At 40.5% G+C, this 27944-nt stretch overlaps 2 protein-coding genes across 15 annotated transcripts in view; one reads left to right on the plus strand and one right to left on the minus strand.

Moving 5' to 3' along the window:
• Positions 1-27576, plus strand: part of IRAG2 (inositol 1,4,5-triphosphate receptor associated 2) — a 65274-nt gene extending 37698 nt beyond the window's left edge. For all 4 annotated transcript variants that reach the window (XM_065568861.1, XM_065568853.1, XM_065568851.1 and 1 more), the window contains 20 exons: positions 2100-2161; positions 5633-5741; positions 6973-7120; positions 7996-8077; positions 12817-12863; positions 12952-13016; positions 13142-13258; positions 15927-16012; positions 16700-16772; positions 18117-18174; positions 18260-18287; positions 19105-19245; positions 21118-21252; positions 23038-23185; positions 24318-24361; positions 25049-25126; positions 25211-25275; positions 25731-25832; positions 26012-26119; positions 26830-27576. In XM_065568861.1, the coding sequence (XP_065424933.1) occupies positions 2100-2161; positions 5633-5741; positions 6973-7120; positions 7996-8077; positions 12817-12863; positions 12952-13016; positions 13142-13258; positions 15927-16012; positions 16700-16772; positions 18117-18174; positions 18260-18287; positions 19105-19245; positions 21118-21252; positions 23038-23185; positions 24318-24361; positions 25049-25126; positions 25211-25275; positions 25731-25832; positions 26012-26119; positions 26830-27073 (1940 nt within the window). In that variant the 3' untranslated portion in view covers positions 27074-27576. The remainder of the gene's footprint in view (positions 1-2099; positions 2162-5632; positions 5742-6972; positions 7121-7995; positions 8078-12816; positions 12864-12951; positions 13017-13141; positions 13259-15926; positions 16013-16699; positions 16773-18116; positions 18175-18259; positions 18288-19104; positions 19246-21117; positions 21253-23037; positions 23186-24317; positions 24362-25048; positions 25127-25210; positions 25276-25730; positions 25833-26011; positions 26120-26829) is intronic.
• DNAI7 (dynein axonemal intermediate chain 7) overlaps positions 27422-27944 on the minus strand; it is a 50964-nt gene continuing 50441 nt past the window's right edge. For all 11 annotated transcript variants that reach the window (XM_065568926.1, XM_005296634.4, XM_024103304.3 and 8 more), the window contains one exon: positions 27422-27854. In XM_065568926.1, the coding sequence (XP_065424998.1) occupies positions 27579-27854 (276 nt within the window). In that variant the 3' untranslated portion in view covers positions 27422-27578. The remainder of the gene's footprint in view (positions 27855-27944) is intronic.

A 27944-nucleotide genomic window follows, 5' to 3' on the forward strand; every position in this document is an offset into this window, starting at 1 on the left:
GGAAGTTCTGTTTCTTTCAAGAATGCTCCAGTCATTCCTCCTTGTGTGATGATCCAGACACGACTTGAGCTCAGCAAGGTCCAGACCTGTTGGCCTTTCAAAGAGAAACTTCCCACCAAAATTGCAGGGTGCTGCAAGACATGGTGACTCAGTAGGTGGCGCTTTGAGCCCTCTGAGTCAGGACTAAGTGTTAAGGAGCAGTATAGCTGAAGATGCTGTTCTTGTGCCTAAGCAACCACCTTCATATTGGGAGTGAACCCTCTTGCCCTGCTACTTCTGCTTCCTATGCTGTAGACTCTGTCCAAGCTCCCCATCCTGCTTTCTGTAGGGGATAGCTCTGCAGTCTGAAACAACTGTTTCACCTAGAGGCTGCCACATTTTCGTTCCTTTTAAAATATAAATGAAGCTCTTTCCTAAACTTATGAGACTTCCTACATTTACCTGGTATTCACGCTTCTTAATGGCAATAACCCAGAAAGCTTTGATATGTCAAGTCTGTCTATTCCCGTAGATTCAATGAAGCGCTGGTGACTTGCACCAGCTGAGGCTCTGACTCCAGGTACATATGATCCATGGGGGGAATGTACTCTAAAGAAAAATCTTGAGGCAGGGAAACATTGTAAATTATTTAGTAGTTTTGAAACCAGAGCACATGCTGGGAAGATTATGCTGAGCTGAGGCAGAGGCATGCTCCTAAGCACTTGGCTGAAACTGGTCCCTTAAGAATATTACGCCCCGGTATTGCAGAAACTTCCCCAAGATGGCTTTACAGGTTGCAGGTATGTTCATTCGTATTCAAGTGAGCGTTTTACCTGAGGAAGCATGTGTGCGCGCACACTGCATTTGCACATTCATCCTTTAGTTATGTTGTTAGCTGCATGGAAGAGGTGTAGAAATGGAAATTGGTATGTTCGTTTCCTTGGTAGGCTCTGGCAAGAGTGTAACTCCTAAGAACAAAACACACACCAAAAAAACACCCCTGTTTTTAAAATGGGATCTCCCCAGCCAATGTAAATGAAGCCAGTAGAGCTACACTCACTTCCCATTTGAGGAGTCTCCCAAATTTTAAGACAGTCTCTTGTTGAACAGGGAACTCTCTAAAGACCGTTCTTAACAATGGTATGGATATAGAATTGATGATTAAAAACAGTACCACTTCACATGTACTCCCTTTGTGTGGTCAGTCGCGGCTGCTTTCTTCCCTAAGGCCACTTCGACACCTCCACTCACATTGCGGAGTAAACTACTCCACAAGTAGTCCTCTGCTAGCAATGCTACCAATACAGTACTGAAATCAATGGAATTTGCTGAGGAAGGTACTACTTGCTCTGAGAAAGGATGGCAGAATTGACCCTATGTTTAGAGTCTCTGGTACCTTAACATAACATTAATTGCTAGTGCTGATAGAGCTAATATGGCTACTGAGAGATGGATTCTAATCTGTGGAAGAAGGAGATGCAATTAACCAAATTTTCATTGCCAAAGTATTATTGCAATGATGTACAAAGCAAAATACAGTTAATTTCTATGTGTATTGCACTAGTGTTCAGGGCTGCAGGGGGTGGGGCTATTGCACTAGGCGCTGTACAGACAGTGAACAAAAGGACTATCCTTGCTCTTCAGAGCACTTTCTGGCCTCAGTCTGCAATGCTGGAAACTAAAATAAAACCAGCAAAATGCTATGTCATGGGGGGCGGGGGGTGGAGGCGGAGGAATCTCAAATATCCTCTGGAATCACAGGTCCAAACCTGGCAGCCTGTGACCCCATGTTTAGAGCCGTTATTCAGAGTGCTATTGCATTCTAAAAGCAGTGACGCTCTGATACAAAACACATCCCTTTCTGTATTTAAAAAAGGATAAGAAAATTAGAGCAATGCCTAGGACATTTTCAGGGTCTCCCCCGCAGTGGAATATGGTCTCTCGTATGCATCTGTTTTAAAATCGTAAGAATACATGAAAATTGCAGGTACAAATAGCTGACGGTGAAAATTTAACTTCATTCATTATGGGCAAAAACAAGGTTAAAAGGAACCATAAGAGCATCTAAAATGGTTCTTTATCATTTAACATGCAGTGATTATGTAAATGTCTCTTCATAGCCACTGTTAACCCACTGAGAGAGAAACTGTTTAAGGGACAACTTTGTGGATTGCTGTGTCAGGTATGAAATCCATTATCTCACCTGGTGGTGGAGGAGAGCATTCCATGGCACAGAGGACACCAGGGTGAATGTCCATCTACAATTTGTCTGAAGTCCAATCTGAGGGCCATTTTTGTAACAACTGAGCTACTTTTTTTCCCCTGGAGTTTAATTTGTGTAAACATACTGGCTGAAGCGAACTGTGCAGGCTGATTAGCATGTATCCCTCAGATTCCCCTCCTCAGGTGCCCTGGGTCAGACATTATCCCTGCATGGTTCAGTACGGAGCATGTTGTTCGGCATTCCTGGTCAACAACTAGTGGTGGTTGTGTGCTTAAAAGGATGTTACCTTCATATCTTCCCTGTTTAAAATCTGAGTTTGTTTGATTGCCTCACACTAAACAATGTGCATCTTCGCTGTTCTGAAGGCCATTTTAAAAAACAGGAGGGGATGCAGGCAAATGGGAGCACTGAATGTGTGGCTGTTAAAAGGAAGAGGATAATAGAAAAGGGTTTATATTGCAGCAGCAACACTTCATCTTTACAATTTCCATTCAACTTAGTCTGAGGGAAATTTAATAATGTGCCTTCGTTTGTGGCAGCTGGGCAGCAAAGAACATCAGTATTCCCTATTGCCACTGCGGGAAGGTAAATGCACTACTTTATGTAACAAAGCTGGGCAAGGACAAGTTTTTCTGTTTTGTAGGGAAATCCTGAGTTCAAAATCCCTTCCATCTGTTCTAGAACTGAAAAAAACCTTTCTAATTTTCCTGCAAAATAGAATCCCTTAATTTGAGTCAATTTGAAACATTCCATTTTGACTTTCACTTAACATTTTAATAAAATTTCAAAATATTTCATTATGAAAATGCTTCATGTTCACTTTTTTGGTAAACCGAAATTGGTCAAAATCAATACATCCAGGAGACCCTTTCAACAAATAGGCATTTTCCAATGGAAAAATATTTTCCATTGGAAAATTCCCAACCAGCCCTATTACTATAACCTTATTTATTCAGGTACTAAAAGATCAGGCTTTATTTTGACAAAGTTGTGTTCCCGCCAAAGACTTAGAGTAAAGCATTTATCTTTTTTTAAGGCCCAATCCTGCAAACACATCCACATGTGCATAAGCTTATGCACATAGGTAACTGAGTCAAGTTAGAGACAGTTCGCATGAGTAAAATTAAGCTTTTGCAAAGATTAAACAGAAGCAGAATTGGTTAAATTGGGTAGTACTGTGATTGCTTAACTGTAAGAATCCCTCCAATAGAAGGATATTAATCCAACAGTATGGCTTCTACAAGCAGTAATAGTGTATACTTTTCTCTCCCTATCCAGTTGCCCTAACTATCTTCCTATTACAATAGAGTTGCATAGATGAGGAGGCTAGTGACTACAGTCCACTGTCCAGTTTAAACCAAGAAACAGTAAAAAAGAAGATAGTGAGAAATTCTGGCCACTATTTTTAGTCCTATAGGTGTGGGGTTTTTTGTTTTTGTTTTTGTTTTTTTCCCCCCTGTCACACGGGGGAGGGAAAAACATTGACTCTACCAGAACTGTGCCAAAATTGGTAACTTTTTTTTTGTTTTGTTAACAGCTTTAGGAATAGCCTTCAAGAATTTACAGTCAATAAATGCTATCCTGTTCTTGACTCATCCTTTTTATGCCTTGCTTTATATTGTCACTCTGTAAACATTGTGCACCTGGGAAATTGAAATCCAGATCTCTTGATAGACTTCTCTCTGCAAGACTCAGCTGAAACTCAAACTAGAGTTCTTGAAGCTAGAAGACATAAATTCATCATTAAAATACAGACACTTCCTTGGTTTGAGAACCATGTTAAAATAACACCTTTTCCCCCACATATCGATGAATGGCTACTGCTGCATAAATCCTTTCCAATACACATTATTTGATTTCGACTTAGATATTGGCATAGAAAGTACGCTTATTAAGTTTGCGGATGATACCAAACTGGGAGGGATTGCAACTACTTTGGAGGACAGGGTCATAATTCAAAATGATCTGGACAAATTGGAGAAATGGTCTGAGTTAAACAGGATGAAGTTTAACAAAGACAAATGCAAAGTGCTCCACTTAGGAAGGAAAAATCAATTTCACACATACAGAATGGGAAAAGACTGTCTAGGAAGGAGTACGGCAGAAAGGGATCTAGGGGTTATAGTGGACCACAAGCTAAATATGAGTCAACAGTGTGATGCTGTTGCAAAAAAAGCAAACATGATTCTGGGATGCATTAGCAGGTGTGTTGTGAGCAAGACACGAGAAGTCATTCTTCCGCTCTACTCTGCTCTGGTTAGGCCTCAGCTGCAGTATTGTGTCCAGTTCTGGGCGCCGCATTTTAAAAAAGATGTGGAGAAATTGGAAAGGGTCCAAAGAAGAGCAACAAGAATGATTAAAGGTCTTGAGAACATGACCTATGAAGGAAGGCTGAAAGAACTGGGTTTGTTTAGTTTGGAGAAGAGAAGACTGAGAGGGGACATGATAGCAGTTTTCAGGTATCTAAAAGGGTGTCATGAGGAGGAGGGAGAGAACTTGTTCACCTTAGCCTCTAAGGATAGAACCAGAAACAATGGGTTTAAACTGCAGCAAGGGAGGTCTAGGTTGGACATTAGGAAAAAGTTCCTAACTGTCAGGGTGGTTAAACACTGGAACAAATTGCCTAGGGAGGTTGTGGAATCTCCGTCTCTGGAGATATTTAAGAGTAGGTTAGATAAATGTCTATCAGGGATGGTCTAGACAGTATTTGGTCCTGCCATGCGGGCAGGGGACTGGACTCTATGACCTCTCGAGGTCCCTTCCAGTCCTATAATCTATGATTCTATGATTGGTTTTCAGCAGTAAAAGGCCTCATTTGAACAACGGTTAGCATATACAATTGAGGGCGAAGTAGGACACAGGTGGTACTTCTCCTTCCCCCACCACCCCATGGGGACTGGGTCTGTTGGTGGGAGGGAAAGGGGAACTGCAGAGGAGAGCCTGTAGGAGCCGTTGGAGAAGCTGCCAAAGCGTACCCATTCAGTCAATTTTCTACAGTCTTCACTGGACTTTCTCTGCCCTTTGACTGGTTGTTTTTTGCTCTCACCCTCTCTTCAGCTCAGCTTCATTCCACACCTGCCACTGTCGCCCTCTTCTGCCTTGTCCTGCTCACCACCTCTTACAGTGTCCCTTCCTTTTACTTCACATTCTAATTAGCTTATTCCTTCCTAACTAAACCCACTACTCAAAAAACATGGCACTAACATGTCTGCCACCATCATGTTGTCCACGCTGCTTGTGTATTGTATCCCTTCCCACACCCCATGTGGGGCTTGTCGATTGGACTGTAAACTCTTCAGGGTAGGGATTGTCTAGCATTCTGTGTGTACAGTGCCTAGCACAATGGGAACATGCTTGGCTGGTAGTAGGTGCTACAGTAAGTAACATGATGAACAATAACCTGCCATATGCTTTCCCTTCTCCAATTAGCACCTTTGCTCCTTCAAAAGATTTGGGGGCCAAGAAGCAGGTCAGGGCACTGGACTTCCCAAGACACCCTCCTTGAGATACTCATGCTTGTATTCTACACCTCTGCTAGGTAAGATCTGCTGGCTACTCTTTTATGGTTTTTGCCTTCTTTTGTACCCTGATCTTTTGAAGTGCAGAGGTAGTTGGTGGATGAACTAAAATTTATTGTCTAATGTAACATGGTGCTAAATCTAAAATAGCAAAGGATTAAAAGATGAACAATAATGGAAATCATTCTATCAAGCACAGATATTCTTTGCTATAAGTATCTGTTGCCTGTGCCACAGCATAAATCTGTCCTGACTCACTATGGTGAAAATTTGCTATTGGCTTTAATTGGTATAAACAATGCCCACAAATTACCTGAGATGCCTTTGCCTGGCTGGATCTAAAGAATAGCTGTGTTCATGAGCCATCTCACAGACGACTGGAAATGGCAACTGAAGAGCTTTTCTTGTGCAAAACAAATGGCTGTACCATCAATCTCCAGCACTAATGAGGAGGCGGTTTAGCTTACGTTGTATATGACAGGCATCAAAAACTGAGCTTTTAACATCCCAATTTGGCCTGCTTCATTTATCCCAAGCTTTAGCTTGTAGCTGAGAGTCCAGGCCATGTCATGGCATAGATGTGGGTCAGTGAGCTTCCATCTAGCCAATCGGTCACCTTCCCATAATGCCACTGTAAGCTGATTCTGCAGAGATGTCATTCTATGCAGTGTCTGCAATTCCTCCCTTTGCCTACTGGTCCCTGTTGTCTGGGAGCCAAGGGTTGCTCTAACCAAGGTTTTATTTCCACTGCAATGTACAATGTTACTTTCTACAGTAAGTGCTGCTGCCTTGCCTCCCACACATTACCATCCTCCCATCTCCCCATGACACCACTGCTTCAGTTCAAAATGCCATGTACAATTGTCAAATCTGAAAGCTGTGTGAGGTAGAGACTGGCTGCTAGCGTTGCAGTGTGGCAAATGGACACCACTGCTCAAATGCAAGTGTGTCAATGGTCACTGGCCTACCCTGGACTGCTGGTCATGCTCCCCTTAAAAATGGATTCTGCCAAGTTTTATGTCCATCCACCTGTAGTCTGCTTATATTTCTCTACAGCTCCCTGAACCTTTACTAATAACCTATGAAAGTAGCAAGCGAATGAAACAGGGCAAATGTACAATCAGGTTTATTGTCTCTGAGGTGTGGATATATCTGTTGATAGAAAAGGACCAAATCTACCCAGCTGACTGACTAGTAACTTTTTATGTTGACACCCTGCTCATTATTTCAAGTCTGCATCTTTGTTAACAGATGCTCTGGCCTTGGAAATCCTACAGCTGAATCCAAGAGTGTACACAAGCAGTGATCTCACATGTGTAACAACCAGAGCTCGCTCTATGTTTGAAAGGGACGATCTGAAAAATGGGTCTACTTTGGACGTGACACTGGAGGGACACAAGTAAGAGGGCAAAACAATGTTTGGGCTGGGGTCCGGGGAAAGGGAGACTGGACAAGTAGTGTTACCACAGACTCTTGAGGGGAGCTGAAGACCGCCACTCTCTAGCTGTTCTAGTATAGTTTCTGTTGTTAACCTTCAAGAATCTGGTCTTGTTTAATACTACAGCATCACTGCAGGGGAATGAGACTATATTCTGAATTAGTGAGCAAATAATGGTATCACTGGTTATAATGGTATCTATATGTCCCTTATCACTGAAGAACCAGAGTGCCTCACGTTCATGAATAAGGGTTATTCTTACAATGCCCCTGAGAGCCATGGAGGTAGTATTCCCATTCTACAGATGGGGGACCTGAGGCATAGGATAGACTAAGTCACAGAGGAAGCCTGTGGCTGAACTTGGAACTGAAAATCAGGTCCTTGAGCTCCAGGCTAATGTGCCATCCACTAGACCTCCTTTCTTAACTGTGACTAGAAATTGATAATTTACAGGGTCATCAAAGCACCAGAGATGCTTTTGTAGCCATTGTGGTATAAAATTTTCTTCCTCTTAAGGCTATATCTGATTTTTCCCTTTTTGGAAACTGATTTTTAAAAAATGTGATGTGGCTGTTGCTGAGGAAGCAGAACTTTGCATTGCAAACAAGTGACTGCAAGTCTCAGCAACTCTCGTGACTCCTCTGTTACTATCTGTCAATGTCATTTTCATTAGACTTGTTTTGCTTAATGATGTATCTGTCATGGTTGGGGAATAGCCCCAGTCTTCACGAAGACATGGTGGCGAACTTCAACTCTTGTTTCTGTGTAAAATTAATTTAAGGAAAACATCCAAATGTGATCTTGTTGCAATATGCAAATAAAATTTGTGCTGCCAGGTGGAAGATACGCTCTGTTGGTAACCAGACTGATGCAGATTTTGTTGCCTTCTCTACTACAATGGACTCTCTATTTACTGAGGTTAGTGCTGTCTTTAATTTCAGCAGTCTTGCCTTTGAATTTGGTAGCCCTTTACTTGCAATAGTGCACTGTCTTTTTAAAATAGAATTGAGGGGTCAGACTTTCAAGGTGGGTAAATCGGCATTGCTCCATTGGTAAATCGGTGGACTTCTGCTGACTTACCTTTCTTTATGCAGGCTATTGGGAGACATACCAACTGAGACTATCTCTTTTAATAACTGTGATTGGAATAAAACATTCCAGAAATGTACTTGACCTGTGATGTTCAAATCCAGATCAAAGTTTAGGAGTATATAAATCCTATACTCTAACTCAGAGTACTCTTTATTCAATGTACAAATCTTAAAATGAGTGTTCCTTTTTTAGTAACAAGGGACTCCTTTATTGGTAAAGCATGAATGATATCCGTTCCCAACAACATGTTTGGGGGAGGGAGGGGAAGAGATGAAACAAAAAACCAAGGAGGCATCTTTACTTTTTAATAATCCCATCTGATTGTCTTTCTGTATACTTCCTTCTGTGAAAACTATTACGTTATGACTATGCTCTTCCAAAAATCCATTTTTGCTTAAGAAAAACAAGGTGATCGATACTTTACCCAATATAGTGTAGTTCAGATTTGCATCTAGATTTCAATGGGATAGTGTGTCTGTCCACTCAGTGCTTAAGGTGAGGAAAAAGACCAAATAAATGGTCCTCAGTCCCACAAAGTGACCAGTTACGACAGGCAGATGAACATTAGAGTAAATCCTTGGTTCTCACCTTGATTGCTGGTCACCAACGTTACCTTCTGTTCTAGTCAGCACCGTACACTTTCTAATTGTGATGTTAATTGGAAATGTGCCTGAGCTTTGTCAATGGGATCAGGATTTCAAATCCCGGACTTCAGCGACATTTGCATCTGGCCTGTCAGACTAATACAATGGCACTTTTTTCCGTACTGCTGCATCAAATGAAAGTGCAACCTAATTTAGACTAATAGTGAAATCATTTTCTGCTACAAATGAGTTAGTAACCTCAGACCTGCCCACTGTGAAGTGGCCCAGCCATCTGCAATAGTCATTATCCACCCTTGGTGGAGAAGCAAAGGAGAAAATGAGACAGCTACTCAATCACTCTTTCCACATTAGAGTGATCTTGGGGTTGAGAGATGTTGGTTGACTGGTGTGGGGGCTAGGTGAGGAAGCCTTCTCTTGCACTGCTATTGCCCATATTGTACTTCTGCTTTGGCTAGCTAGAGGGCCTTGTTCTACACAGCACTTGTGACCAGCACTGTTGTGTACATTTAAAGCAACATAACACACTCCATATTTGTATAGTTCTGTAATTCCAGTTTATACCCCAAATTACACTTTTTGGCTCTGGGTAGGGTTCCTCTGCATTTCTGTTGGAATCCCTTTTGTGTAGTATTCATAATCCTTCTTTCTTCCCTGGGACAAGATTCCAGGTCTGAACTGAAGGAAAGGCAAATGGGCAGTCTCCCATATCTGGTCTAAAAACTATGACGTAGAACAAAATTTGAATGTCCATGTTTAATAGGAAGAGTGTCTCTAGCATTTTATCAGACTGTGGTTACCTGCAGGTGTGTTGCTTATAGTGAGTCCTTCAGAATGTAAGTAACTCCATACTTGTATTACTCTCTCTCTCTGTGTGTGTGTGTGTGTGTGTGTGTGTGTGTGTGTGTGTGTGTGTGTGTGTGTGTTGCGAAAACATGGTCAGAGTAGGGATTTGAGGCTGCTCTAAATCTCTAGCTCTTGTGTGAGTCAAACTAATCTTTCTATGCTGGGGGCTTAGAACTAACCACTTGCTTTCTGACACATCACCAAGGAAATGTATATTGATTCCTTTGGGATTCTGTAAGCTTTTATGCAAGGAGTACTTCACCAGAAGACTGCTACAACACAGATAGTGTCTGGAGGACAGTGAAACAGCAAACACACTCTCCATTACAAGAAGTAGGCCTAGATGATAGAGAAATATTGATATTATAAGGAGATCATGTGTTTTTCACACTTGTAAACAGAGCTGGTTTGGGCTCAATTGCAAATCATTACCTTGCTTCACTAGAATGACTGATATATTGCATATAGCAGGTAGTAACTGTGCCCTGAATTTCTGTAAAATCATGATTTTGTTAAACCTATTAAAGGCAGGTATCTCTGGCGTACACTGATAGGTGTGATAGTAAAGCCACAGTGTGGCTTTTTTTTTTAAAATTCTACCTCTGCAATCCAGAAGTTTCAACAGTTCTTAACACTTTAAAGTCTTTGGAAAAGAACTAGGTGTGGATGAAAAGTATAGAACGGCTTTCAGTTCTCCTTTGGCTTGTAACAAAGTCACTGAAAGCTTGAATTTATTCCTGCATTATATGTGGGGGTGTCTCTTGCTTTGGTCAATCCCTCTTGATTTCGAGGTAGCACTACATTTATAAGCTCCCTTGAGTCTTTTTGTTTCCACTGCTCCCTCCCCTAGAGAAAAATAAAACACTGTAGCTTCCTTAAGCCCAAGAGAGAATTCAAATAAGAGTATAAATAGCAGAGATTTGCATGAGGAAACATCCAGATGACTGAGCTGAACTCTAGTCACTGATCCTTAAACTAATGTGGGGAGAAAGGAAACTGAACAACATACACAGCATTGCTGTCCAGTGGGGCTTTTTATTATTTATTTATTTATTTATTTTTAAAGTTGCTCAGTTTTTGCTTGCCCAACTAAAAACATCTTGAAAGGGGGCTCACATTTTTCAGAAACAGCTGAGCTTACATCCTCTTAAAAATCAGGCCCCATGCAGGCGTAAGGTTGGGGACCTAAGCATCAAGGGGTCCATAATCACTTGTCCCTTCAGAACACTGTTGGCTGTATGACATGTTTCTATGATAAAAGCGTATGGAGGCTTTTTCTGTAGAAAGAAAGTTCATAAATAAAGATTTTCTTCTCACTTCACTTCTAGATCCCACTCTTACAAAATTAAACAGGTTCAGAAATGTAAAATTTGAGGAGGTTACCAATACTGCACATCTCTCTGAGAAACTCCAGCCAACTCCTATCTCTGTGCTTTGATTACTTTCCTTTCCTACGCTCCCTCCCTTTTGTTTTTTAATATCTGCTCAGGTTCTTAGTCAGCATGTCCTCCATGGATGGGCTCATTAAATTTCTCCTTCATCTTCATTATTTCTATGCTACAGTAACAGGATTTTTTCTATATTGTACAGGGGTGGAATTCTCCCCTTGAATAAGTGGGCTGGTCTCCCATTCACTTCAGGGGGAGTTAAATTTTTCCCTCAGAAGCCTATGTTCCAAACATCTTTTGTACATGTTAGATCCTCTTCATATCTATCTCCTTGCTGGTACAGGTAAATAGCAAGGAACACAAAAGCTATTTACTTGCTATTATATAACTAGTCTCCAAGACACTCTTACCATTTTAATTTGAAGAGCTTCTGTCCCCCACAAACTGTGATAACCACTCTGTACAAGACAGCCTGTTGTATATGTACTATTATAAAATGAATCTGGGGGGAAAGCATAATGTTAACCAGAGTGACATGGAAATGCAATACAATAGCATTACTAGTCTTTGTCATGTGCACATTAAAGCAAATGCACTCCCTAGACACACTGAGAGGAGTGGCCACAAAAACCATGCAAACCTCCTCCTACAATTCCAAATTAACTACTGATAACTGGGATTCAAAACCAAAATCTTAGAACTATACTAATGTAACTCCAAGTGTATTTGCTTTGTGGTGGTGGTGGTCCAAGGAATTGACAATGGTAATAAAATGTAAAATACACACTGGATTCAAAGTTCAAGCTTTTTAAAAGGCAGTTTATCTATCAGCAATGTGCTACAGATTTGGGGCCAGACTTGTCTGTTATTCAGGTGCAACAAATTGAACTGAGAAAAGAATTTGGCCCTTAATGGTGAAACAAAGTTGTTATGATCATTAAGCTAGTATGAAAAAACAAGTGCCTTTCTGCTCTAAGATCTGGTGGATGTGGTACAATGTTGCTATTAGTAGGAATCAAAAATGGAGACTTGAATGTAAATGTTCATCTCTTAAACAACATGTAATTTAACCCGAGCAAAAGCTCATTGTCTCGTAGAAGCAACACTGATTCAGCTTCAGAGCTTTTTCTAGTGTTGCTTTCTGAATTTCTGGAAGGGACTGTGTCTCCAAATCATCTTGGTGAGCAATGTAGCATGGCTTTGAAAGTGGTGGGGGAAACAAATGGCAGGAAAGGCCAAGTGGCTTTGTTTCTCTTTAAGACTTGCATCACAATCTCAGTTCAGTTTAAAGTGTGTGTGTGTGGGGGGGAGAAATCTAGCATTGTGACATTTCTTTGAAACAACACACTTTAAAATCAAAGTGTGAAGCTCTTTGGCATAAAGGTCAGGAGTACAGCTTTTTGTAACAAAACTATAGATGTGAACAGATTTCCCCCCAAAATTACTACTTCTACAAAAACATAATTACACTCCCCTGGTAGTAACAGTATTAAAACATACACTATACATCTAGAACTGGCTGAAAAACATGGGCAGGGGAGGGTGCAAACTTTTTTTTTTAAATAACCCCCTCTCTACTGAAATGAATATATTTCAACCAGATCTAGATACATCTAAAGGAATTGTTTAAGACTGGGACCTGGTAAATATTATAAATTTGCTTTACACAAGAAGTGATGTCCTATTACAAGTATAAACACTAAAACGCTTTAACATTTCTTTTGTTAAGGAGAGTAGTGCTTTGCCTTTAACATCGGATAATCCAGTCTTGTCCAGGTCAGTCTCTGTGTATACATTTAATTCTTAAATAAATTAACCAGACCTATCAGATCATGAATGTCTAAGTGTTTTCCTGTCTTGGCAGTGAACATTCAACACCATCCCAAGAAGAAGATATTACATCTTCTTTGGAGAGCTCTATATCAACTGGTAAGTTCTTAAAGTGGAAGCACAGTGATCCATGAATTTTGTCTGAGATGTCTGACTAAGATTCCCTTGAGTATATGCAGCTTTTTAGCAGTAATGGTTCTGCCTTCTATTGCCTCCTATTATAGAATTGCTCGCCATGGAGACACAATTGTCGGAGGCTTCATGGGCAAAAGATGAAGACACATCAACCTGTATAGCAATGAAGAAAAATAAAGATAAGGATCTGAATAATGATGTATCAGGTATTGTAGCTGCTCTGAAGATTTATCATGTGATGGGGAAACTGCTTGCTTCCAACATATCTTTTTGAAGTGAGGAAGTTGAGTAAGAATTTGTGCAAAGCTCTCTCTCCGTCTACATTATGTTCAGAATAATAACTTTTTGGCCTGCAACTGCTTCCAGATTTCACTGGGGTTCTGCACAAGTATAGGGCTTTGCCTGGGCAGGGACCATTGCAGGATTAGGGCTTAAGACACTGCAAAAAGGGGCACGTAGAATGAGTTGGTAAAGGTGATTACTCTCCTGCCAGGGCTGGCAATCCAGGCACCTTTCATAAGCATTAAATTTAATGCAGCTCTTCCGAAAATGTAAACAAATGAAAAAGATTCCAAAGCACTGTGCCGCATGATCCGTTGAAGGGAAATGGGGAAACATCAGTCAATCTATGTCAAACTTGAGCGGCCCAAAACACTGGGGAGAGGTTGGGGTGGGGAGAGAGTGAGGGAAGAGTTCTCACTGAGGTCAAGCAACACTATTCTCATCTTTGTTCCTGAATGTGTTTCCTTCACTTAGTAAAACAAATGTCCCGACTTTTCTCCTTGAGCACACACAAGCCTAAGTTAAGGAAAATCATACATATACAGAGTATATTTTTGATAAAAGCTGACTTTAGAGTACACTGCACAGAATAGCAGAGAACACTTGTTTTAAATATTGATTTGTAATTTGGAATGCACTTCTAGAATATGCTAATTTAGTCAGTAATGGACCCCAGAGATGTCATTCTTTTTCTAAACATTCATCTTCCTTTGGGCTGGGTTCTAAAGTCTCTAATGTTAGATGCCAGATTTAAGGTATTTGTTTCTTCACTAGTAATTTCCTTTCTAATTTACCTTCATAAACTTTTTCTTGGAAAAACAGACCAGCCTGGCTTCAGAAAGTAGCATTGCTGAAGATATTTCACTTGGCTTATCAATGACTCGATGGGTGGAAGCACACAGTCTTAAGCATAGAGCCGGAATGGGGTAGGATGGCAGAGCTGTGCCCATAGCTTGGATCCTACTAGTGCTAGTTGAAATCTCAATATCCAGTTGTCCTGTATCTTCCATGTTGTACTAAACTGTCAGCACTCCTCTTATATCTAAGGCATCACTATACTTCTGCAGAATGTCTTTCTAATACACAAATAGAGGCAGAGGGTTATTGGTGGTTTGCTACTGTTGCTTTCAATAGTGCCAACCATAACGTCTATTGCTTTTTGAAAGAATAAGGTAGGCTTTGTAGGACTTGTTGGTTTGTTTGTTACTAGTGTTAATTCAGTGTAAAGTCTGTAAAAGAGAAAATTCTAGAAGTCCAGTTCTCGATCACACTATTGACCATGTTGCACATCCTGTTTCTTTGGTTGGTACTAATATAGACTCGCGTTTTGTTGTTAATTTTGAAAAGAGATTCTTTGTAGCTAGAGCTGCCATTGCAGGAGAAATGAACTCTTGGAATTGCCTAACCTTTTGAGTGCTTGACTGTGCAAACTTAATATTGCATTAGATCTAGCTCCCTGTACACTACTTCTTTTGAATGTTTTAAAAATTCATCAGCCTCTCCAATGGAGCATATAACATCCTAAAAACCAGAGGTGATTGGTTGTGGCACTTAGTGATGTCTGCTTCTTAGACTAGAGTTGAGCAGTTTGCTGCACTCACCAGTTTGTTGCCCTTTGATCTGTAGCTCACAACCCTTGGAGTTTAATCTACTCTAGCAGTAGAGCTTCTACATTCTTGCAGCTGAACAAGTATCTGTACTGTGTACCACAGTTCACTTCAGGCACCAAAGTGTCTACTGCACATGGGTCCTGTGTCTTCCGACATTATTCTAGCTTTTCGAATAAAGACCTGGAGCATGCAGGTGCATTCAAGCTTCTAGGTGATGGTAACTGAATTACATCTATTGTGCTCGCTCCCTCACACCCTATATTGCTAAGCAGAGCACCACTTCCAAACCTCCTTTAGCCTCTTCATGTGAGATCAGAAATATTTCTTACAACTCTAAACTGACTGACTTTTATTTTATTTTTTTAATTTAACTTCCCTCCGTCACCCCCAAAATCAAATAATCAAAGCATAGAAAACTTCAATTTTCTGAAACAATTGCTTTGGGCTGAATATATAGAAACTGTCTTGCAAACTTAGAGCAGCTGCAACCAGCATGACTGATCAGTACAAAGCGGTAGCCCTTCGTGTTGTGATGCTTTGATTCAATAAATGTGCCATAGCAGCATTGCCTGCACTTTCTTTGCAGCGGGGAGGAATAGCTCAGTGGTTTGAGCATTGGCCTGCTAAACCCAGGCTTGTGAGTTTAATCCTTGAGGGGGCCACTTAAGGACCTAGGGCAAAATCAGTACTTGGTCCTGCTAGTGAAGGCAGGGGGCTGGACTCAATGACATTTCACGGTCCCTTCCAGTTCTATGAGATAGGTATATCTCCATATATTTATTTATTTATTATTTATTTCTACAGCACTCTGTGCTGCTGGCTTTTAAAGGCCTCTTTCTTTATTGCATTTTCTTCTGGTAATTACTACGGGGTGGGGGTATGAGAGAGCAGTGGTGGTTCCCGCTTTAGAAATCTAGTTAATGGGTAACATTTGTTCATCTTTGAAATCTTTACATCCACTTTCTGGAATCTCTCTCTTCAGATACGGATCTGACGACTAAAAGTGAATTTTGCCCCATCATGGACAATCACAAAACTACACCTGAAAAAGAATTACAGCTAGATCTGGTAAGAGCTGTACTAGACTGCTAAAGTTCTAGGAATGCTGGCATGTGCAACCCATTGGCTTTAGCTGTAAGAGAAGACAGGCAATGCTGAAGTGACAGATGGGGTGGCTTGAGAAAGAGATTGCTTGGTATGTCTGAAAAGTCCCACACTGGAAAACCTACTAAGGATGAAAGGGGTAAGCACCACCATGGGTTGGACTCCCCTCCCAGAGACTGCACTACCAATTCCTTGGCTGGTGTGAGTTGGCTGCCAATGGAGCTATGATGATTTACACGAGCTGAGGATCTGGTCCAGTGATTCCCCTCATGGGTTCAGGCCAGATGGGACAGGCTTGGTGGTGGTTGGTTTTGGGTTTTTTTCCTGCCCATCCTGGGCTACTTTAAATTCTCTCCATCTCGTATTCCAGCATAGTAATCTGACTGCTTAAGAAGTTCTAGATAGTGTCACTTCATGAGGAGTTTGCAAGGTAACTTGAGCGTTCTCCAAGGAAGACCCAAACTGCTTTAGGGAGGGGAAGCCTTCCAACCCATTCAAGAACTAGTTTCCATACACGGCAGTGGCAGCAGTATAAAGTACCTGATTAGTTCACACAAACCCACTGTAGGACTAGAGTACCTCCATCATAACTGATCTTATTGTCAAGTATTTGTGGCAAGTTTGTATAATTACTCTCTAAACCATTTTTAGGAGACAGATGGGGAAATGGAAGCTATTAAAGAGCAGAGTGAACAAGTGTCTGCTACAGTTTCTGGTAGAAAAGGTAAGTGGTCCTTGCTGAAATTCACATCACTTAACACATTACAGCGCATGCTTGGTTAGTGTTCCAGTAAAACACATTGGTCTTAAACTTCAGAATATTTAAATGTTCTTATCCCTAATTTCTTTGTTGTTTGCTGTACAACCAAACTATTGTTTGTAAAAGTGGAACAGACTATCTTAATGCTTAACTATGATGGTGAAAACTCTTAAATGTGTATATAATGCAACATAAAACCCTCTCTGAAACCAGGATGAGGACACTGCTTTCAGTATGAGAAAATAACATTGTTTGTAGTTTTCAACTGGGTGTGAAGAGCTGATGAACCACTGAGCAGATCATGTTTGTTACAGGAATGATGGTCAATTCTGATACCATGGTGACAGGAATGTCCCAGGTTCCTACCAGGGTAAAAGCAGTTGCCAACACAGACCTAGGATCATTGTTCATGTAAAGAGCTGACTGTTACAGAAGCTTTTCTTAACTTGTATGATGTGCTTATTATAGTCTGGCTTTGGAGAGGGAAGCAGCTTTGTCCATTTTAAGTTGTGTAAACTTTAAAGTGTTTGTCATTAGGCATTAAAATGGAGAGAAACAGAATGTTATCCTACAAAAACATGCTCTTTGTCCACCTCCTACCAGCACTGGTCTAATCCAGCTGTATTTTCCCTTGGACAGGAACGAGAACTCCTTAGGGGTCTCCAAACAGGCCAAGTTTTTACTACACCAATGATATCCTAATGCTAACTATGATACTAGCATCCCCTACTCCAACAGGGATATAAAGCAACTTCTTTCAACCCATCAAAGCTTTGGGCAGTGTAAGAATCTGAAAGCTGGGTGGCAGTTTCTACTGAATCCAGGCTGGCTTTCCCTTTTTAGAAGTGCCTCACCTTTAGTCTTGGCTGTCCCCACCCATGTGCTGATCCTTACTGAACTATTAATAGCGCGTTTGGGGAGGCTTCTCTAATGCTTATCTTGAAGTAGTGGGTTGTGGAGAGGAGGTTGCAGTGGGGACTGAAACCAAAACCAAAGATCCAACTACTGCAAATTCAGATCTGGACTTCTGTAGTTAAGGCCACAAACTACTCAAACAAGGACTGACTCTTTGGGGTCTTGGCCATTGAAAGGAAACACTAATGAGCTGCCTTGCTGACTTTTAACCTAGTTCTAATGCACATTGATGTTGCTACTTCTATTACCAGACAATAGTTCAACCCAAGTCTTAATCCAGTTTTTCCCTCTTGGGACTGAACTTTTAAGTCTTTTGTAAACTCCTCTTTTTAAGGGGAGTTTATTCCTCAACCTAACAACTAAAATTGTGTGTGTTGTCTCTTTAATTATCAGGGAATTCTTCTCCCACTATGACTGGCCTTAAAGTGACCAAAACCAAACAAAATGACAAGTATGTATCTCATGTAATCTGATGCCCACTTGCATTTACTTCGCACTAGGCTCTTCTTATGTGGTTATTCCTTTTCCTCCTACAGTGTTTCTCCTAACGAGAAGGAGATGGAGGTGAGTCTTAACTACTTGTATCCTGAAATATTTCAGCCAGTAGAACTTTCTAATGGTCCTTTCTTTCTGAAATTCAGGTAAAGCATTTTTCAATGTACTGAGTGGTTTTGAAATTGACCTTCTGCCTCTCCTTAAATTAATGAAATTCATGTAATCCTTGATTTAGGTAAATATTCATGCCAGTGGTGGTGTTGGACTTTCATGTCCAATTGAAGCCCCCTGTGTGCTAGCGGTGAAGGGAGATCCTTTCAGAGGATGAAGCTGAAATCTGTTTATCAAAAGATGCTCATAAGCAGTGCAGGAAAACGGGGCAGAGGAGGAAGGCTATAAAAACGAAGACTCTTGTCACTATATAAACTTTTGGGTTTGAATTTTCTCTACTGGTGTCATTTTATAGGGGGAAGGAGAGTTCTGGCCTAGACACAAGCTTCAGCCTAACAGAATGTGCTAACAGTACAGTTCATATTGCCAGGCAGAATTGTTTCATGTTGCCTTTCCCAACAGGATGGACTGTTGGGGATGTGGAGAGAGAGAGAGAGAAGCTATTCTGGTGGTAAACTAATTATCTATCACTAGAGATGGGTAGAGTTGCCAATTTTGATTTTATTTATTTATTTATTTATTTATTTATTTTTATTTAAATTCGAAGCCTGTTTGGGGAGGGTTCAGAACTGGTGACCTCTCCTACAACTCCTCCTGTCATTCATTAGCAATAGCTATTGAGTCTCTGAGGTAACTCTTAGTCCTGAATATACTTCTATGTTGCCTGATCAGTCATGACTTTTTTTTTTCCCCCCTCTCTCTTCCCCTACAAAAGGCAGAGTTTCTCAGATTGTCTCTGGGCTTTAAATGTGACTTGTTCACCTTGGATAAGCGAGTGAGGCTTGAAGAAAGGTCCCGAGATTTGGCTGAAGAAAACTTGAAAAAGGAGATCATGAATGGGCTGAAGCTGCTGGAGGTTAGCAATGGATGAGATTGGAAGGCGGGAGGGTACAAGTGGACTGACAGTACATTTTAACCATAGAAATATGGGGCTGGAAGGACCCTAAATAGGTCTTCAAGTCCAACTGGCTGTGCAGAGGTAGGACCAAATATACCTAGACCATCCCTGACCGGTGTCTGTCTAGCCTGTTTTTAAAAACCTCCAGTGATGAGGCTTCCACAACTTTTCTTGGAAGCCTGTTCCAGAACTTAACTGTCCTTGTAGTTAAAGTTTTTTTCCTAATAGCTACCCTAAATTTTCCTTGCTGCAGATTAAGCCCATTACTTCTCCATGTCCTCTCAGGGAATGACCAGAACAATTGATCAGTCATCTTCATAACAGCCCTTAAGCCTTCAAATATGTTATCAGGTTCTTTCTCTTCACTCCCGTCCCCCCACACCACCTTAGTCTTTCCCTTCTCTCCCCCCCCCCCCCCAAAGACTAACTATGGCCAGTCTTCGAATGTTCCCTAATAGGTCAGTTTTTTCTTAAACCTTTTTATCATTTTGTTGTTGTTGCTGTTGTTGCTCTCCTATATGGACTCTTCAGTTCCAGGCACCACAATTTAGGAAAGATGTGGACACGCTGAACACAATATGCCTGTTGAGGCCTCACCAGTGCCAAGTAGAGTGGGACAATTACCTCCCTTGTCTTACATAAACACCCCAGTTAATACAGCCCAGAATGTTAGCCTTTTTTGCAACTGCGTCACACTGACTCCTATTCAATTTCTAATCTACTATAACACCCAGATCCTTTTCAGCATTATTACTGCTTAGCCAGTTATTTCCCCATTTTGGCTTTGTCCATTTGACTTTTCCTTCCCAAGGGTAATACTTTACACTTGTCTCTACTGAATTTTATATTGTTGATTTTAGACCAATTCTCCTATTTGTCAAGGTAATTTTGAATTCTAATCCCGTCCTCCAAAGTACTTGCAACCTCTCCCAGCTTGGTGTCAGCCACAAAGCTTATAAGCACATTCTCCTCTCCATTATCCAAGTAACTAATGAAGATATTTATTACATCCTCCCAGTGTGACCGCAAACCACTGATAACTACTCTTTAAGTACAGTCTTTCAATTCCTTGCACACCCAGCTTATAGTAACTTCATTGATGCTACACTAGAGAGCTTTCAGCGGTACTGCTGCTGAGAGAGCTCTCCCATCGGCTTGCTTAATACACCCCCAATGAGTGGTGGTAGCAGCTCTCCTGCTGATGTAGTGCTGTCCACACTGGCACTTAGGTTGGTGTAACATGTCATTTGGGGGTAGCTTATTCTCACTGCTGAGCGACCTAAGTTATATCGATATAAGTGGTAGTGTACACAGCCTTACTTATGTAAAGTTTTTGCTGGAATTTATTTTTGGATTTGATGATATAAATAAAGTAAAAAAATATGACTCTGTTTAGCACTGAGGTTCTGTTTTTTGTTTTTTTTATATATATATTTTTGTAATGTGTATATTACACACACTGAAGCGTTTTTCTAGAGCAACAAATGGGAAATTCTCCTGTTCAGAGTGCTCTTGTAGTGAGCTGATCAAACCATAAGGTGAATGTCAAGGTTACAATTCTTAGCTGATTTACATCAGCTAACTCCTTTGTTTTTTCCAGTGGTGCTGTATTTAGTTACACCAACTGATTATCTGGCCCTAATATACTTGTTCATGCAAAGAGGTACGCCCAAGCAGAATCCCATTTAGGTGTGATCGCTTCCTTTGCAGAGTAACATTCACTCCACAAGCCTCTAGAGTAGCATCTCATTTATTTACTAATCATCAGCACTGTTACATTTCCCTCTTCTTTCCTCCCCACTTCTCCCCCTCTGCCCATGAACTTCTTAGTCTCTAGCACCTTTGTGTGATGAAGATAACCAAGCACAGGAGATCATTAAGAAGCTGCAGAAAAGCTTGCAGTTCCTTAGCCAGTATGCTGCCAGACTTGCTAGTAGAGCAGAGATGTTGGGAGCCATTAATCAGGTAATCTGATTCAATTACTACTTTATGTAAAGTAAGGAAGGTTTCTTTAGTCTAAAGCTCTCTTTAACAGATTCCACTCAGTATTTGTAATTGAACTTCTATTTTATACAGTACACAATTTACTGGAACAATATTATTAAAAAGCATTATGTTGGTTAGCTGCACACTCATTTGTATCGCTGTAACATCTAAGAGCCCTATTCATGGATAAGGATCCTATTGTGGTATGTGCTGTACAAGTAAAACAAAAGCAGTCCCTATCCCCCGAAGCCTACACTTTAAGTATAAGACAAGATACAACAGCTGGATAGACAGATGGGAGTATGGTGAGATAATATCCATCAGATAGGCAATGGTCTCAGCACACCAGGGGCCTAACCATTGTCAAGTTTTTATAGGCATCGTGGAAAAGGGGAGGTTTTAAGGAAGATAAAAATGAGTTTTGCGGATGTTTACAGGAAGCATCTCCCAGGCATGAGGGGCAGTATGGGGGAAAGCATGAAGGTGCTTGAAAACTTAACAAGTGGGGGATGGAGATATTGTGGGTTCTCCCCCACCCCCCAAGACCTCTTCCAAAACTTCAGTCTCATCACTCAGGTTCCTTTTATTTGGCATACAGCAAAGCTATATGGAGTTGATCAGGCTAAAGCATCTGGGATGGGTATAGGGTGTACGCACATCCAAAGTTACACACAACTTCTCCTTGTATACATTTCTACCAACACTATAACACATGCTTTCCTAACTATACATTGCATCACATGCTTTGGGATTGGCTTGGTTACTCTGCAGGAACCAATCCCTGTACCTGTCCATACTGTGTGCATGCATGATCTGCTTTTTACCAGCTCTTCCATTCCAGGCTTATCTTGTCCATTGTAAATGGTATCAGGGTGTTCCCCCTTATCTCAGCTAGTACAGATATCCCATCTCTAGTCTACTGATCCATTTAACTTCCCAATCGTACCCACTAAAAATGAGGCAAGTCACTTATCATAGAAATGTAGGACTGGAAGAGCGCTCAACAGGTCCAGTCCAGTCCCCTGCACCAAGGCAGGACTAATGATTATCTAAATCAGTGGTTCTCAAACTTTTTTACTGGTGACCCCTTTCACATAGCAAGCCTCTGAGCATGACACCCCCCCTTATAAATTAAAAACACTTACATATATATATATATATATATATATATTTATTTTTTAACACCATTATAAATGCTGGAGGCAAAGCGGGGTCTGGGGTGTAGGATGACAGCTCGCAACCCCCCATGTAATAACCTTGTGACCCCCTGAGGGGTCCCGACCCCCAGTTTAAGAACCCCTGATCTAAAGCATCCCTGACAGATGTCTAATCTGTTACTGTCATGTCCAGTTACTTGTGTCTTGGTCAACATGAGACTGGCAACATGGGCAATCAGAGGCAGAAGTCAACATCTCAATAGTGAATGAGAGATAATAGGTCATGAAGGGCCTCGAAACTTAAGACAGGCAGCTTGTGCTTGATAGAGAGAGGGGAGCCAGTGGGGGGATTCAGAGAGGCGATGTGGTCAAAGAAATCTGCTAGGAAAATGATCTTTGCAGCAACATTCTGAATGGATGAGTGAGGCAAGATTGAGAAAAGGAAGCTGCTGTGACCAAGATGTGAGATGAGACAAGAATGTTTGTTGTGTGGATAGATATGAAAGGCCGTAAATTAGAATGATTATGTGGGTGGTTTTACTCCAAGCATAATTCAATGTCCTGAAGAGCTAACGTCTTTCACCCAGTATTGCATTTACTTTGCTAGGAGAGCCGTGTCAGTAAGGCAGTAGAAGTGATGATTCAACATGTGGAAAACTTGAAACGCATGTATACCAAAGAGCATGCAGAACTTGAGGAGTTGAAACAGGTCTTGCTACAAAATGAAAGATGCTTTCACTCCTTTGGGGATCAAGGTAATTGTTAAATCTAAGCATATTTTCATTTCTCTTCTAAGTAATTGTCATCAGTTGAGCCCTTTAGCTTGTATTTATAAAGCTGCTTGACGACCTCGGATAGAGCATGTATAAAGCACCTCCTATCTCCTGTACAGTTATGATAATTGTAAATGCATAGCAGAAGAAAAGCTTATTGATAGTCCTCACTTACATGATTATTGGAAACATTTAAGGGCAACTATAACTTCAGACTTGTAAGCAGACTTCCTGAATCTCTGAAAGCATCTCCCATTTCATCCCTGGAGTAGCAGGCCTCTTTGGAAGGTGCAACACAGGCTGGTGAACTCTTTTCTCTCGTATGCAGTAAATTACAAATTGGATGTTCATTTTAATGTACATCTAGTCAATCTTCAGTGGCCTGAGTTCAGAAGTTCTAAGCTTTTGAGACTCCGATGGGAGTTGAAGGTGTTCGGCGCTCTGAAAATCAGAACACATTTCTTTAAATTTAAAAGATCCTAGTCTTACGGGTACAATACAAAAATCCTTGCAGAAGCTCTTTAGCCAAGAAGGAAGGAGTAAAAATTGGCACGGAGGAGTACTCCATCTTGTAAAAACAGATCTAACTTGGTAAAGATAAAGTAGAACTTAACCAGACATTGTTAATGAGCCCAGCAGAAGTGACCCCTCCTGCATAGGACATGCAGTAATGTGCAACGTTAACTAGCTTAGCTAGTTTGAGCTAATGGTTACAAGTCTCTAGCTATTTCCAGTATGTATGTATGTATTGGCAATTTTTAAATTTCTTTTTAGAGAGACCAGTGGGTGAGATCAACTCACCCACCTTGCAACTTGCATCTGAAGAAGTGAGGTTCTTACCCACGAAAGCTTATGCTCCCAATACTTCTGTTAGTCTCAAAGGTGCCACAGGACCCTCTGTTGCTTTTCACCCACCTTGTAGCCATGTTTGGCCCAGGATATTAGAGACACAACAACACTGATTTGTTTTTGACACTTGCTGCTTGGGTTTTTTCCCCAGAGGTGCTTAGCTGCTATAAACTTAAATAGGACCTGCAGGTGGTTAGACCATCTGGCTCTATTCCACAATGGCAATCTTTAAAAATCTGCTTACAATACCATTTCCTCTTTACAGATGAATCTACAAATAAAAAGCTTCCAAGTTCTCTCAACTTCAAGGTACCAATACCCCTGAAATTATAAAAAATAAATGGAATGCTGTGTGCTCTTCAGAGCTGCCATGTACATGTACTCCACTGGGGCTTGACATCCACATGAAATCTGTATCTATTGGGCTCTTTGTAACTCCCTAAACTCACAAAAGCAAATCGACTTGATCAGACACGCTAACATTTCAATGGAAAAACGTAACATTTCAATGTGCTGCTCTAAGTGGGTCCATAATCTCCCATGGTTTTGAGGCCTGTCTCTCTTGAGTTCAAAAACTATTGCTCTCTTGGGGTCCTCAATAATGAAGGCTTCAAAATAGGGGTCTTTTACATACTGAGCCAAGAGATATCTAAAAGCAGTGTGGCAAGTTGGCAATAATATCCGTATTTTGGGCTCCAGTAGGTTAACTTAAGACATCTTTAAATTTCAGAATTTGCAGTAGCAGATATACATGCATGTTGTTTCTAATCTAGAAAATAACCCGCATATTAATATGTAAAATTCCCCTTTTTAATTTTTATTTTGTTGAAGGTATACTTAAAGTATTACCCAGTAATAACCCCAGATGTAACTTTTTTAGTGTTTATATGAACTAAACATCAACTTTTATAAATCTATGCCTTGAATTAACATGCCTAAAACTAGTGGTTAATCTAACCAATGCATAATAGTTGTTAATAGCTCTTCTTTGTGTAGCCAACATCATCCCTACGAAGAGTCAGTATTGCAGCATTGCCCAGGAATATTGGAAATGCTGGTATTGGTTTGCCGCTGGTAAGTAAGGGTTGTCAAAGGGTGACTGTTTTCATTCTCAAATTAGTCAGGTCTACTACATTTGCATTTTACCTTCCTTTACAGGCCCAATTATATGGAACTGATGGAAATGAAAGAAGTGACAAATTCCACAGACGATCAAGCAGTTGGTAAGGCTACTTGAGTTTTTTGTTTTTAAATGGGCCTTAATTTTTTCAACTTCATTATGGCTGTAGTAAACCATTCCACTGGAGTAGCTTATTAAGCATCTTTTGGAAGTAATGCTGTAAATGTCTACGCAATGTAAACCTTAAAGTTCAGCTTTTACAGCCACACCTGAGTGTTCACATCAAGTGGCCTGATCTGCAAATTTAAGAGGTTCAGACCGCCCATGGACTTCAACTGCAAGGACATGAGAAAATTTGAATATCTGGCACCTTATAATTTGTGCTTAAATATGAAACCTGGGAGTCAAACTTGAAAAATATTGGCCAAAATCTTCGTAGCCTACTCCAACATAAATGAGCATGCTCATTTATCTCTATCTTGCACTGAAGTTATTTTCTTTACTGTGATCTGAAAGCTTTAGCTGAAGTACTTATTTTCAAGTATGTACATTTGGCAGGGGCCGACTGGGATCAAAACAAAATGAGAAGCGTCCTTCACTGCGACGATTCATTAGCACGTATTCCTGGACAGAGTCTGAGGAAGAACAGTCTGAAACAAAGTAGGTCTAGATTACTTAATCTCTAAGGCTTTAAGGTGGGTTTGCTTCTTGCCCCTGACACCATGTTGCACGTCCAAGCTGCTCTAAACTGGAATACTTACTCTATTTATAAAAATGTGCCTATTTATGTGTATTGATGAGTGCTTACCAGGAAAGTTAATTCTAACACTTACTTGCAGAACCAAACAGTCAGTACCACCAGTTGAAGAAATACAAGAAGACAAAGCAAGGAAGTTAAGTGTTACCCAAAGGGGGAAAAATCCATCAAAATGGAGTCTAGGATCAGCGTAAGTTTCTCAGTTGCAAACATGAATTTCTGTAAGGGGAAGTGGTGGTCAGGTGGAGGACACTGGAAGAGGAAGCAGAGTGGTAATCTTGACTTTTTATTGATGCTGCCTACTTTGAAAGGCGGACATTAAGCAATCTAATTAGCAGGTTAAAGCTCTACTTTTGGTACTAGTCAAGAACAGAACAACTTCTACTCTTACAAGCTCACAAATTCATCTTGAGATGTGATCCCTTGCAGTGTGGTGCTCTGTCTCAACACTGCCGTTGGAGATCAAAGCCTAAGGGCTTAACTAGTCCGGATAGCCCTGTCATTCTAAATCGACAGAGGAAGTCATTGAACTATACATTTACATTAAACCCTCTTGTTGCAGAAAAAATGGCTGATATTTGCAATGCCTACTAGGAGATTTAGCCACACAATTTCCATTAACATGAATGGAATGTGTGAAGAAATCCCATATTTTGGCTTGGAAAATGCAGAGTTTTTGTGCCTCTTCAGAGTTTTATATAAAACATCTTTAGCATCTACTGCTGACCAGAGCCTGCATTCTAAACCCAGAATATAACATGCCACTGTAGCTGGCTATTAGTACAGTGCCTTCATTACATACAATTTATATTCTGTAGTCAGATTAGTAGTAGTCAGACAATATGATATTTAAACCTTAAAGAAAAGCATGTCTGTCCTATATTTATGGCTTCTCCACAGTTGCAAAATAATGTCATCGTGGGCATCTCATCTGAAGACTTCCTTCTCCAAGGCTAACAAAACTCTCTGGATTTCTCTTACCATCATTGTACTCCTTGCTGCACTCACAAGCTTCCTCACAGGTCTGTCTCTCCAAAGACCTGCAGATGCTGCCCATGTGGGAACTGGAAGTTCCTGGACATCACTACAACAACTGCTGTGGCCATATACTGAACTTCAACACAATGGACCACCACCAGTATAACACACAATCTGTATTTTAATTTGTAAACTCTTTTTTTCTGGACTTCCTGTGTGACTCAATTTGTGTTATATAAACTAGTGTAAACATAGCTCTCAGGTCTAGAATTACTTTAACTTTCTAATACGATTTGAGATAGCATATTTAAAATCATTTGTTTTGAAGCTTTTTAGACTATACTTAACTTTCAATGGTGTAACATTTTGAAGCACGATTTGGAAATACAACTTCCCCCTCTGACAACAGAAGACTATCTTCCCAACTGTCTGAATCCTGTTTAAGATTACAACAACTTAAAAAAATAGCCATCTCTCTTTTTGAAGTTTGTAATAAATGGGTCTAAATGTGTAGTTACTAGAAAGTAAAGAATTTTATTCACAAAAACAACTTTTATGCATTTTTAGGCATTTAAAAAGCTGTTTTGATTTGCATGTGAAATGACAGACATCAAATGTAATTTTATTGACAGAGTTCTTGATGCTCAATAAAGTTAATTTAAAATACTGGCTTAAGAGTATGTTAACACTCTAGTAGCGATGAGTAGCTGAGATATAGCATCAATAAATAGGCAACTGGCTTTCTTTACTTTTTCAATTGCTTCTTCACTGGCAAAATCTTTGATCAGATGGTAGAGAGTAGAATGAAATTCAGTATTTTCCGCTAGATCTTCTGAGAAGGCTTCACTAGTTTCACTGATTCTGAGCCTTTGTGCTCGCTGACCATTAAACATGTAAAGGGACCAGTCTTCATCTTTAACAGCATCTGTTTTAAGGTGTTCGCTCACCTACAGCAGAATGGAAGAATAAATACTGTAACATACTACCACACTTTCTATATAGATATAAAGTGAATATAGGGAGGAAGGTTGATAGGT

Source organism: Chrysemys picta, chromosome 1 (assembly GCF_011386835.1).
Source record: "Chrysemys picta bellii isolate R12L10 chromosome 1, ASM1138683v2, whole genome shotgun sequence".
NCBI lineage: Eukaryota > Metazoa > Chordata > Testudines > Emydidae > Chrysemys > Chrysemys picta.